Genomic DNA, 12,648 nt, shown 5'->3' with positions numbered 1-12,648 from the left:
GACCACTCTACACCTGCAGTTCTCAACAGTGTCAGTGACAATATTCTGGCCTCGTAAGATCTTTTGTTGGGTCTTTCTAAATAATTGCTGTATGCTTTCATAATATGTATTTAAACTTCATGTTATTACGTTTGTTACTTATTCCTTAGTAAAGAGCATTACACGAAAGTTAACTTGCTAAACTCCTTGAAGACCACCAGCACACAGAAATCATCAAAAGGGCCATTAAGGATTAAACAACAAAATGTCAGGAAATAAACTATTTATATAGAAAAAAAATCACATTAAAAAAAAAAAGCTGCTACAGAAATGACAAAAGACGCTAGGTTTTATGGTCCGAGAAATCAAAGACAATGTCTGCCTCACTTTCTCCAAGAACTGGACACACACTAATGCAACAGATCAAAGAATGTCAATGTCTGCTATTTTCTGGTCATTTAATCTCATTTTTGCAAAAGAAAACTTTGGGGAGTTTTTGCCAACTATAAATTTATGATATAATACATTTACAGGCAGTAAGTACATATGTGTTTGCCCCTTAGTTCAAAAAACACATTAGTGAAATGTATTATTTCTTTTTGTACGGTTTTATTAAAAAATGTTTTGCTGTTATGTATTCAAATAAAGAAAAAATTCACTCTCTGCACTGGCCACTATTTTAATGTTTCATTTCATAATTACTACTGAAACAGGTTTGCCCTGTGGAGGGGGAAAGTATTAACTGATCTGCTCTGAATGTCAAGTATGTTACGGATGCCTACTGGCTGGTGTGTAACATCAAATACACACCTGGGCCAAGCAGATTCACGAAGCAAAAATATCTAAATCTCCTCTACAAATTGCTGCACATATAGATGCCCCTCTGGAGTGTTCCCTGAAGGCGGGACTTAGCTAATTCTCTCTGCACGGTTTCAGGGAGGCAAGCGAAGTCTCACCACAGTGAGTCTCTATAACGGGTTTGATTTAAATTTAGAATCCTGAGAACCAGAACACAACTGCACAAAAAAAGCAAATTAAAGCCAAATTTCACAGTTCCTATTTGGAAAAAGCGGAGAACACAGGTCACTGCTTCAAAGGGGGGTAGTGTGGTAGGAAAAGGCGTAATGAGAACTTCCAGTCGAAACTGGGATCAGGTTACTCCAGCACCCATGAACGGTGGCCACCCGCATATGACCTACAACCGACAGAATGAAGTAAACTGACCTAAGATGGAAGGGAAGAAAAAACAAAATCTAGCCAATTCCACCCGTAAATGGGGTACACACTTTGTATTCAAATGGCTTGGAAGCAGATGATCTTCCCGAGGTTTGGTCAAAGGGCCAAGGGTAGCCTCACACTGTGGCTCATGCCCTGGGTCCCTCTCCTCATCTGCTCCTCAGACACGCCTTTCATCATCTCACACCATTGTAAGAAGGGTGAGGGACGCCTGGGTGGCTCAGTCAGTTAAGCATCTGACTTCGGCTCAGGTCATGATCTCGCAGTTTGTGAGTTCGAGTCCTGCATCGGGCTCTGTGCTGACGGGTCAGAGACTGCAGCCTGCATCGGATTCTCTGTTTCCCTCTCTCTCTGCCCCTCAAAAATAAATAAATAGTTAAAAAAAATAAATAAATAAAGGACGAGTACAGTACCACCACAGACAGTCACAGACGTTTTGTTTTTTTTTTTTAATTTTAGAGGGGGTGGAGGGGCAGAGGGAGAGGGAGAGAATCTCAAGCAAGATTCACACCGTCAGCACAGAGCGCTACGTGGGGCTCAATCCCCACAATCCTGGGATCATGACCTGAGCCCAAATCAAGAGTCGGACGCTCAACTCACTGAGCCACCCAGGCGCCCCCTGTGAGACATTTTAAGACAGAAACCACATCCACATAACTTTTATTACAGCCAAAGGTTGTAACTGTTCTATCATTAGTTACTCTTCATCAGTAGTTTTAGGCATGCGTGGTTTCAGGCCTCCGCTGGGGGTCTTGGAATGCACCCCCACAGATAAGAGGGAACTTATATAAATACCTATAAATACACCTCTGTCCTAACCCTACCTCCCAACTGCTCAGTTTTCTTCTACATCACCAAAGCACTCATCACTCCCATCCTAGTTTGAGAGGCAAAGCAAAGAGACTCAAAATAATTTACAAATAGTAGGACTGGGGCCCTGGCTAGCAGCTCAGTCAGTGGAGCACGTGACTCTCTCTTGGGGCAGTGAGTTCGAGTCCCACGGTGGGGGAGTAGATAGTACTTAAAAAAAAAAAAAAAAAAAAAAAAAAAAACTTTGAATAAAGACTCAAATATATTTAAAAAAAAAAAAAAAAAAGGACAGGATTAAGTAGCTAAATATTTGGAAAGGCTGGAAGCACTCTACAGGTCCTAGGTCCAGGTAAGAGGTGTAAAAAGTGGAGCTTGGGCACTTGGGTGGGTGGCTTGGTAGGTTGAGTGTCTGACTCTTGATTTCTGCTCATATCATGATCCCAGGATCATGGGCTCAAGCCCTGAGTCAGGCTCTGGGCTGAGTGTGAAGCCTTCGTAAGTGTCTGTCTCTGTCTGTCTGTCTGTCTGTGTCTCTCTCTCTGCTCTCCTCCCTCCCCCATCCAGGGGTGCCTAGGTAGCTCAGTCTGTTAAGCGGCCAACTTCCGCCCAAGTCACGATCTCATGGTTCATCGGTTTGCGCCCCACATGGAGCTCTGCACTGACAACTCAGAGCCTGGAGCCCACTTTGGATTCTGCATCTCCCCTCTCTCTCTGTCCCTCCCCCACTCATGCTGTCTCTCAAAACTGAATAAACGTTAACAAATTTTTTTAAAAATTCACTCTCTGCCCCTCTTCCCTGCTCAAGTACGTGCCCTTTCTTTAGAAGAAAAAAAAAAACAAAGACACAAAAAAAAAAAACCCCGTGGAGACTCACCTGCCCTCCCACTCCAACCAAACCAGCCCTCTCACAACAAGTTATTCAATGTCAATGTGCAAGAAAAGCTACGTGGTAGCTACAAACTTGTAGCTTTGCCCACCTCTCACCCTCCATCTACATCCAGTCTGCTCTCCAAAGCCCAAGCCTCTTTCCTGCAAGAGACCTTTCATTCCTGTTACTAAGCCTTACTTGCTTTCCTCGTTTCTGAAAAAAAAGACAGACCATCTCTAAGGCTGAAGCCAGGGAAAGCTTTAAATGGCAGCCACTATGTCTGGAGCACAGCAAGGAGGGAGCCCAAACACCATCCCACGTCCCCGACCCTCCTGGGTGTAAGGGGAATAATAGTAGGTCCTACGCTTGATGATTTTTTAAAGAATGGTGAACTTCTGTTCAACTGGAGTATGCACGGAAAGGCCGTGGAAAATCCAGAATCGCCTTCAATTAGCTTACATTTTAAGTCTTCACCTGTCCTAAAACACCACGTGAAATTCTGGACACCAAGCTGGTTTGGAAGCTGCACATCATCACTCAGTGGGCCTCTTCATGTACAAGCAGTGCTTTAGAATTCAGTCCTCAGAAAGGCTGGACTTCTCTGGAAGCTTTCCTCATCTTAGATCAGCAGTAGCACTGTTTCCCTTTCCACCTTGACCCACAGGGAGCTCATGAGGGTTGGCCCTGAGGCTTCCTTTTTCCCCCTGGGATCCTGATTTTCTATTTTCACCAAGGCACACGTGTATTTACCCACTTACTTATTTACCCAGGTTGGCTAGATCTTGTTCCTCCACACCTTTCATCTCAGGTCGTCAACTCTGGTCTGACCCTTCGACGTGACTTACGACAAAAACGACATTATCGACTGACCACTGCTATCACCCAAACCTTCGCTGGGGAAAGGGGGGAGCGCTAGCTATTTGAGATCCAGTGCTAAGCAACAGGCAGAAATCACTCACAGGCTGTTTCCACTCCTTCCCCACTAATAGACAAAGACAGGATATTGTCATTTACTGCATACCTGGCTTCATGCTGCAACTGCCATATTCCTCAAGGCAAACAAAACCTTGAAGATATTAACCCCGTGTCTTTGGTCTAAGAAATAAGCCTCAGAAATGTAAAGTCATGTACTGGAAGAAGCATAGTTAAGCGGCAGGCCTAGGATTTGAAAGTAGGATTGACTGAAGTCCACGCCTTTCCTAAAAAGGGAACACTCCTCTGCCCTCGCCTCACCCTTCATGCTTCTTTTCCACCTATGCAGTCATGGATGATGATGGTATTCTGGTCTCTAGGCCATGATTCTACCTTACTGTGCAATTTCCATGCACTCAGTTATTTACCAAGAACCTTCTATACGCCTAGTGTTATACTAAGGCTGCAGGGTTACAGGCCCCAAACTTACTCTCTAGAGGAAGCAGACAGAAGCAAGTTAAAGAAAAAAGCAAGATAATTTCAGATAGTGCTCCAAAGAGACTCAAACAGAATTAGGAGAGTCAGAGTGGAGGACCAGGAAGGCCTCAGAGCTGAAATGTGAAAAACAACGCAACACAAGAATGTGGAACATGTGGGGTCCCCGCACTGGAAGCAGAGGTAAGAGCAAAGGAACAAGTTCGAGGAACGGAAAGAAGGCTGGTATGGCTGGAGCATAAAGGGAGAGGAAGCAGGAAAGGAAAGCACGGGCCCGATCATGTGTGGTCTCATCATAAGGAGTTTGGGCTTTAAGCAGCGTGATGAGAATCTGCAGGACATGTGTGCGTGTGTGTGTAAACACAAACATACTTACCAAACCATTAAACATTTTTTTTAAATGTTCATTTATTTTTGAGACAGAGAGAGACAGAGAGCATGAGAGGGGGAGGGGCAGAGAGAGAGGGAGACACAGAATCCAAAGCAGGCTCCAGGCACCGAGCTGTCAGCACAAAGCCTGACATGGGGCTCGAACTCACAGACTCACGACTGGGCCACCCGGGTACCCCACTGTAACCATTTTAAAGTCTACAGTTTGGTTGCATTAAATATATTCACACGGTTGAGCTGGAAGGGTTTTAAAGCAGGGGAGTGAATGAAGCCATCTGATTTAAGTCTTAGAAAATTCAGAAAGGTATAGATAGTGTGTGCCTAGATCCCCAGAGGTGAAATCCAGAAGTCTGCACATAGTCCTTGTTAAGATTAATACAGGAGCCATCAGCACTAGCACCAACTGTGAGTGAGTTACCAACAAAACAAGAAATGAAAAGCCAATTGTCAATTTGGAGAAGTGGCTGCGGCTCCCATCCCTCAAGGCTTTTGGGTGCTTATGAGCTAGAAGACCTAGAAGGAAAAGGGAGGATGGAGTGGAGACCCACAAAAAGGCTGTGAGGTACCAGAAATTCTGTACTTTGTGACTCTCCTAGAAGAAACAGGGTCCGGGGCGCCTGGGTGGCTCAGTCAGTTATGCATCCGACTTCGGCTCAGGTCACGATCTCACCATTGGTGGGTTCGAGCCCCACGTCAGGCTCTGCACTGACAGCTCAGAGCCTGCTTGGGATTCTGTATCTCCCTTTCTCTCTCCCCCTCTCCCCCTCGCACTTGGTCTCTGTCTCTCTCTCTCTCAAAAATAAATAAACATTAAAAAAAAAAAAAGGGTGAGGGGTGCCTGGGTGGCTCAGTCGGTTGAGCGTCCGACTTCGGCTCGGGTCACGATCTCGCGGTCCGTGAGTTCGAGCCCCGCGTCGGGCTCTGGGCTGATGGCCCAGAGCCTGGAGCCTGCTTCCGATTCTGTGTCTCCCTCTCTCTCTGCCTCTCCCCCCGTTCATGCTCTGTCTCTCTCTGTCTCAAAAATAAATAAATGTTAAAAAAAAAAAAATTAAAAAAAAAAAAATGGGTGGGGGGGACCACCACCACCACCACAAGAGACGTGGTCCAGGTTCCAACAGAAGTGCTTCCAGCACGCCTATAGCAGGCTCCTTCCCTACTGCACACTTCTTACGTTCAAGGGAAATCGTTTACCCAAGAAAAAAAGAGTCCATCGCAACTATTTACATTGTCTTCATGTTTAATTGTATCTGAGACCACTGTGTAAGACCAAAGTGATTTCATGGTTATTAAGAATTTTAGTCAGGGGCACTCTAAGGGCACTCTGACTAAGCCACCAGGGTGGCTCGGTCGGTTAAGAGTCTAACTCTGGCTCAGGTCACGATCTCATGGTTCGTGGGATGGGGCCCAGCATTGGGTTTTGTGTTGACAACTCAGAGCCTGGAGCCTGCTTCGGATTCTGTGTCTCCCTCTCTCTGCCCCTGCCCTGCTCGCTTGCTCTCTCTCTCACTCCAAAAAAAAAAAAAAAGAAAAAAAAAAAAAAAAATACCTCTCAAATTTTTTTTTTATTCATTGGGGAAGCTGGGTGGCTCAGCTGGTTAAGCTCAAGTCATAATCTCATAGTTGGTGAGTTCCAGCCCCACATCGGGCTCTGAGCTGACGGTACAGAGCCTGCTTCGGATTCTCTCTCCCTCTCCCCTGCTCACAGGCATGAACGTGCGCGCGCGTGTTCTCTCTCTCCCTCTCTCTCAAAATAAATGAATGAACTTAAGAAAAAAAAAGTAGGAAGAAAAAAAGAATTTTACTCAAGTTCCTAATACCTCATTCACCAGATCACTTTAAAATTAGAGTTCTGCTTTAAGAAAGTGAGTGTATCTCCCTACTGTCATGCAGGAGTTCAGAAAGTAGAATTTCTTTGTTCTAAAGGAACTGAAAATGCTGTTAGGGATCCCCCAACTCTAAGTCATTTGACAAAGAAACCAAGGTCAGACGTTAAGATTCCAACGAAGATACTTTGGTCAGTGCCCTCTAAAGAGGAAATCTGATGCTTGTTACTAATGATTCCCAGAAACCCAGGCTTGCTATTATTGATAATTACCCACAAAGTTAAACAGAACAGGACCTACTAACATAAGGTACTCAGGAATAGGAAACGGTTCTCCTGTGTCATTAAGTCCCCCACACATAGACAAGTACCAACTCATACAGTACAGTCAACTAACTTCCAAACCTACGCAGCACATCTTCCTAATGTTCCACGAACCGTAATGAAATTATTACCGTCAACCTCCAAACAGTGTTTCAGATGCCAAATTTTAAAATACGAGATTTGAATGTTTACCCAACAATACTATAGAATACAACCCACTGGTAAATATTCAGATGTAAAAATTGTAAGTTTTCATTTTTAGGTCCTACATGTATGGGAAGGAGTAAAAGCAGAGTTCAGAGAATGGTCCCCCGGGAAGAGCGGATCAGGGGTTAACACAGGAATGCAGAGCTTAAGAAATGTTCATTCTAATAATTGTTTATACTCATAACAGGCCCTAAATGTCTCAGCCTTAAAACCAACCCACCTTACTAAGCAGACTTCAACAACAACAAAAAATAAAAAGCCTTTTGTAAGTATCTGTCCAGGAGTCTAGCGTACGTTTTCTAAATTATTACTTCATTTATTCTCTTTCAAGAGCCTAAAATGCTAGTTGTAGGTACCGACCTTTTCCTGATACAGACTTTTCCTTTCCCACCAGGGGGAGTCAGCGGTTGACAGTGGGAGGAAAAGGAAAGGCGAGTAACCTGGGGACAGTCTGTGCCAGCAAGCCAGGCTTTCAGGACTACCAGGTCAGGAATCAGGATCCGTGACTTCACCTGCCCTATGTAGGTCGCAAGGTTGACAAGATCACTTTGGAGGGCTTCCCTAGCTTGGCTCCATGGGAATTTCTATGCACAGCATCTCAGTTAAAGATAAACAGCAGATAAAAAAGGACGAGGTGGAAAACCCACAGGAGTGGCAAATGGTCAGGACTAGTAACTTTTAGCAAACCTGAACTTCTTAACATGTAGAACTGAGAGAAAATTAAATACTTTCCAACTTTCTATCTACTGATTTTAACATCAACGGTTTTCGAGTCTTAGATGTTTTACTCAATCCAGTACAAAGCACTTCTATATTTGGTCTAACATAAGATAATTAAAATACCAACAGCCTTGAGTGAAGGTCATAATTTCTGCATACCCGAAACCTCAAGATTTTAAAGCCTTCTTAGTCTTTTCTCAACACTAAATGTCTTAAATACTCAGCTTTTATCATGAGCTTCCCTATTCGGCCCAATGATTAAGTGGTTTAGCATACAGTAAGCTCTATAAAATAGGATGTCACTCCCATACAATAATGATGACAATTTAGGGAAAAATAGACATCTCAGACTGTGCCCTAAATCTAGCAACATGGCAATGTTCATTAGTCATACTGCCAGGGGAAAAAAAAAAACAAAAGTAAACACCGCCTTAGAGCAATGGATTAAGGATGTTCAAGACACAACTGAAGAGAGATGAAATACTGAAACATACATAGCGTTATGTAGCCTTACTGGGCCTACATCTTCTCATCTGCAAATTTAAGCAGGTCCTGCTCTAGTATCTACACAATGGAAAACTATTCAGCCTTAAAAAGGAATAAAATACGTTCTACAATGTGGATGAAACTTGAAAACAGACTAAGTCAGACACACGAGACCACAGAATGTAGGATTCCATTTAAATGAAATGTCCAGAATGGACAAATCCAGAGAAACACAAAGTAGATTAGTGGTTGCCAGGGCCTGGGGGGCAGGGGGGGCAGAGGAAAACTGGGAGTGATTGCTAATGGGGTTTCTTTCTGGGATGATGGAAATATTCTGGAGTTAGCTAGCGGTGATGGCTGTACAACCTGGTGAGTATAGTGGAAGCCACTGAACTGTGCCCAAGTGAATTACACCAGTTAAAAGAGGAAACAAAAAAGTTGATTTCTAAGGACCTTTCAAGTCTAAAACTACTCTAGTATAGAACCAGTAGATTCCTTTGCTGTCACTCCATTAAAAAGATGCCAATCACACAGATTGTTGTTACTCTGTGGGAAATTAAAGTAAGACGGCATACAAGCAACAGAAACCCATAAAATCCAGATTTGGCTTCCACAAACATGCTGGCTCCACTTTTTTTTTTTTTTTTTTTTTTTTAACTAAGAGGTACTAGCGAATAACTAGAGCTCTGAGAATACCCTGTGTACAATTATTTTTATGAAGACTTCACGTAACTAAGCTTGGACTTGGGCAAAACTGTCACGTCACAGCTCATTTCCAATCTAAAGGACTTTTCATGAAACCACACTGTAGTTAAAACTCTCATGCCTGGGATCAAATGAGATTTGGTGGTGAAAGCACTGAGCATATTGCCTACCAGTCAGCACACAGACACGTAGAAATTCAGCCTAACAGTGAACCTGCTTTGATTTCTTCACCTACTATCAATTATCTCCTTATATCAGTTCCAAAGATTACACTATATTCAGAATCTGTACTTGGGACGTGCACAGTTAATCACAAACTATTTAGCGTCTCTTTGGTGTTAATTCCAAACCACAAGGACAAGGAAGAGGGATAGCTTACCACAAAACATGTCTGAGGAAACAGGCCATACTATGTTATTGCCATCAAATATTTATAATCAGCTTTATGTAGAGTACTCTGCTATGCAGACAACTAACTCTGCAAGGAAATGGGCATTAAAATAACCCCAAACTGTTCAACTCTGTAAGCAGCCACTTACAGGGGAAATAATGACTTTTCAACGCTGACTTAATTGTAAATTACCTCCCATTAGTCAGGCCCCTCAAATGCCCCCCCACCCCCCGCCCCACTGGCTGACTTGATAGGCATCACTTCATCAAGTAAAGCCTCCATTATCAAGTTTTCTGGGTATGGGAAAGCGGGTAAGCAACTTGGTAAGATCAAGGACAGAATATATAACGCCCTGGTTTTCTAAATTCCTGTAAAACCAACATGTCCTCACTGTGAGAAAAAGTAAATTTACTTTTATGTGGTGGGCGTATCTTTAGGTATCTAATACCTAATTTCAAATAGTATCCTGATTCCAGCAAAATTCAGTAAGAATTCATATTAATGGAAAAACACGGCTTTTAGTTTCCACACGATCGGTGTACATGCGCTCATTCTTAAGCCACCAGAATCTACAGAAGGTGCTCTGACAACCATCAAGTAAGTTGGTGGACAGGTCTCACTTAAACAGGTACCTCCGACTAAGCCCAAACTCCTAAGACCTCCACAAGACACTCTGAAATCCAGAACAGCAGCGCCTATTAATACCTGCTATCGAATTCTGGCAGCAACTCGGATCCCTTTGCTCGGTCCTCGGAGTCCCAGATCCGTCCGAGGTTAGCTAGCTCGGCTCGGGGCTTGCAGGAGCTACAACCAGACCAGCCTTCCCTACCGGCCTTTTCACCTCGCGCTTCATTTGTTCCTCTCAATTGTTAACGATCTTTTAATACTCAAGGGTCATCGCGCTTGGAGGCTCCGTCCAATTCTGAGAATTTATGAGACAGCGGTAAAGTAATCCTGGGAGAAGGATTCTACAACACAAACTTGGTACTACGTGTGACGGTCTTCACAAATAGAAAATTAACTAGCCATGGCAGGATCATTCTCAGTGTAGTTACTATCCCGGCAATTTAACTAGATAGCGTGTGAAAAAAAGAACAAGATGCCCACCGGAGAAAAAGCCAGCTTTTCCATGGTTATAAAGTTAAAAAAAAAAAAAAAAAAAAAAAAAATCAACACGCAGTAAGTCCCTTTCGCTCTAGATATTTTCTTTGGCTTCGTAGAATCTCTTCACGGGGAAAGAAAGGAGATGGCCTTCTGTCAACTAAAATTCGTGCAAAGACTTAAAGTACTCGACTTTATTTAGTGACAAACGTCCCCAGTCGCGTAGATAACCGACCTATTTGCAACGCGCCGGACCCGTGGCAAACTGAAACTTCCCCAAACGTAAAGGGTTAAGAGCAATCTACAAAACCTCGCGGACCCTCGCCCCGACGTGCTGCGGGGGGCGGGGGAGGGAAGCGAGGACCTCGCCGGCAGCGCGGTGACAGGCCCCGGCGGCGCGGAGCCTGCACACGCGGGCCCTACGTGCCGCCCAAGTCCCGCCCCACCGAGGCGAGCGCGGGGAGCACGGGGAGCGCAGCCGCGGGCAGAGTCCGGCCTGCGCGCCGGGCGTGGGAGCGGAAGGCGCCTCTCGGGAGCAGCTGAGGGTCCGGGGAAGGGGAGGGGAGGGGAGGGGAGAGGAAGGGGAGCGGGGCGGGGCCGAGACGCCCCCCAGAGGAAGGCGGGGGAAAGGCGACGGCGGGCGGCCCGGCCGGGCGCGAGCTTCGCGCAACCCGGCCGAGGCCCGCCCCGCGGCCCCCCCCACCCCCCACCCCCAGGCCTCGCGGGGAGCCAGCCGGGCGGGGGCGGCGGACAACGGGCCGGCGGCCGTCCGTTGGCCCCAGCGCGCCCCGCCCCGCCGCGCCGCCCCGCCCCGCGCCGCGCGGCCGCCCCGCCCGGGGAAACTACGCCATTGCGGCCTAGCGGGCGGCGCCGCGCCTCCCGCCGCCATCTTCGGCCCGCCGGCCCGCCGGCCCGCCGCCCCCGCCGCGGCCCGCCATCTTTTGGGGCCGCCATACTTGCCCTGCGAAGAAGATGGCGGCGCCCATCACACACATAAAACATGGCTTCCCTTCAAAACAAAAACATCCCGGGGGCCGGCGCGCGCCGGCGCTCACCTGAGGACCACATGGTGACCGAGAATTCGCCCTCCAGGGTCTTGATCTGCACCTGCTTCTGCTCCCACTTCTTGTTGCCCGCGTCCGCGCCGCCCGCCGCCCCGGCCCCGCCGCCGAGGTAGCCCTTCTTGCCGCTCTTCTTGCCGCCGCCCTTCTTGACGCGGCCGCCGCCCGACGACGACGAGCCGCCGCCGCCGCTCTTGCCGGCCGCCGCCACGGTGACCAGCGTCTGCTCGATGTAGTCGTCGTCGCCGCCGGCCGGCGCGGGCACCGGGATGAGGATCTGGTCCTCGAAGCCGTCCTCGGCGCGCAGCCCGTCCGAGTCGTCGCCGCCCACCACCTCCTCGCGCGTCTGCACCAGGATCACCTCCTGGTGGTGGTGCACCTGGGTCGGGTCGTCGGTGACGAGCGGCTGCAGCGCGATCATGGGCGGGTGGTGGTGGTGGTGGTGGTGGTGGTGGCCCGCGTGCCCGTGGCCGCCCCCGCCGCCGTGGTCGCCGCCACCGCCGTCCTCGTCGTCGTCGTCCTCCTCTTCCTCCTCGCCCACCACCGTGGTCTCGATGGTCTCCACCGGGATGGTCTCCACCTCAATCTCGTGCAGCTCCACGATCTCGGCCGGCATCTCCGAGCCGTCCGTGGCGATGTAGAGGGTGTCGCCCGAGGCCATGGCTGAGGGCTCCGCCGCCACGGCCGCGGCGGCCTCCGCTCCGGGGCTACGGGCGGGCGGGCGAGGAGGCGGCCGGCCGTGGGGAAGGAAGGCAGAGGGAGGAAGGCGGCGGGCGGGCGGGCGGGCGGGGGGAGAGGGGGCGGGCGGCGGGGGGAAGGGGCGGGCGCGGCGGCGGCGGCGGCGGGCTTCCCCGCCTCCTCGCCTCGGTGCGCCCCGCGCTCGCTCGGCCGCTGCTCGCCCCGGCGCCCCGCCTCGCCGCGCCTCGGCCGCCCGCTCTGGCCGCGCCTCCTCCCGCCCTCCGGGCCGGCGCTCCGCTTCCCCCTTCCTCCTGCGCCTCCGCCTCCTTCCACACAAATACCAACTCCTCACCCCGAGCCCAGATCTCGCCGCCGCCGCCGCCGCCACACTCCGCTCGGGCTCGGCCTCGCGAGACTTCCGCGCTGGCCTCGGCCCGCCCCGCCTCGCTCCCACTCGCCCACT

The 12,648-nt window shown here is 48.6% G+C and overlaps 1 protein-coding gene across 3 annotated transcripts in view; it reads right to left on the bottom strand.

Moving 5' to 3' along the window:
• The window catches only part of YY1 (YY1 transcription factor), a 33,107-nt gene extending 20,839 nt beyond the window's left edge, over positions 1–12,268 (bottom strand). For all 3 annotated transcript variants that reach the window (XR_006219087.1, XR_006219088.1, XM_042990519.1), the window contains exon 1: positions 11,502–12,268. Coding sequence is in view for 1 of the 3 variants with exons in the window: in XM_042990519.1 (XP_042846453.1) it covers positions 11,502–12,168 (667 nt within the window). In the remaining 2 variants the exon portion in view is untranslated. The remainder of the gene's footprint in view (positions 1–11,501) is intronic.
• Between the last annotated feature and the right edge of the window lie 380 nt (positions 12,269–12,648).

This window comes from Panthera tigris, chromosome B3 (genome assembly GCF_018350195.1).
Source record: "Panthera tigris isolate Pti1 chromosome B3, P.tigris_Pti1_mat1.1, whole genome shotgun sequence".
NCBI lineage: Eukaryota > Metazoa > Chordata > Mammalia > Carnivora > Felidae > Panthera > Panthera tigris.
This window is presented reverse-complemented; position numbering and strand designations above follow the sequence as displayed.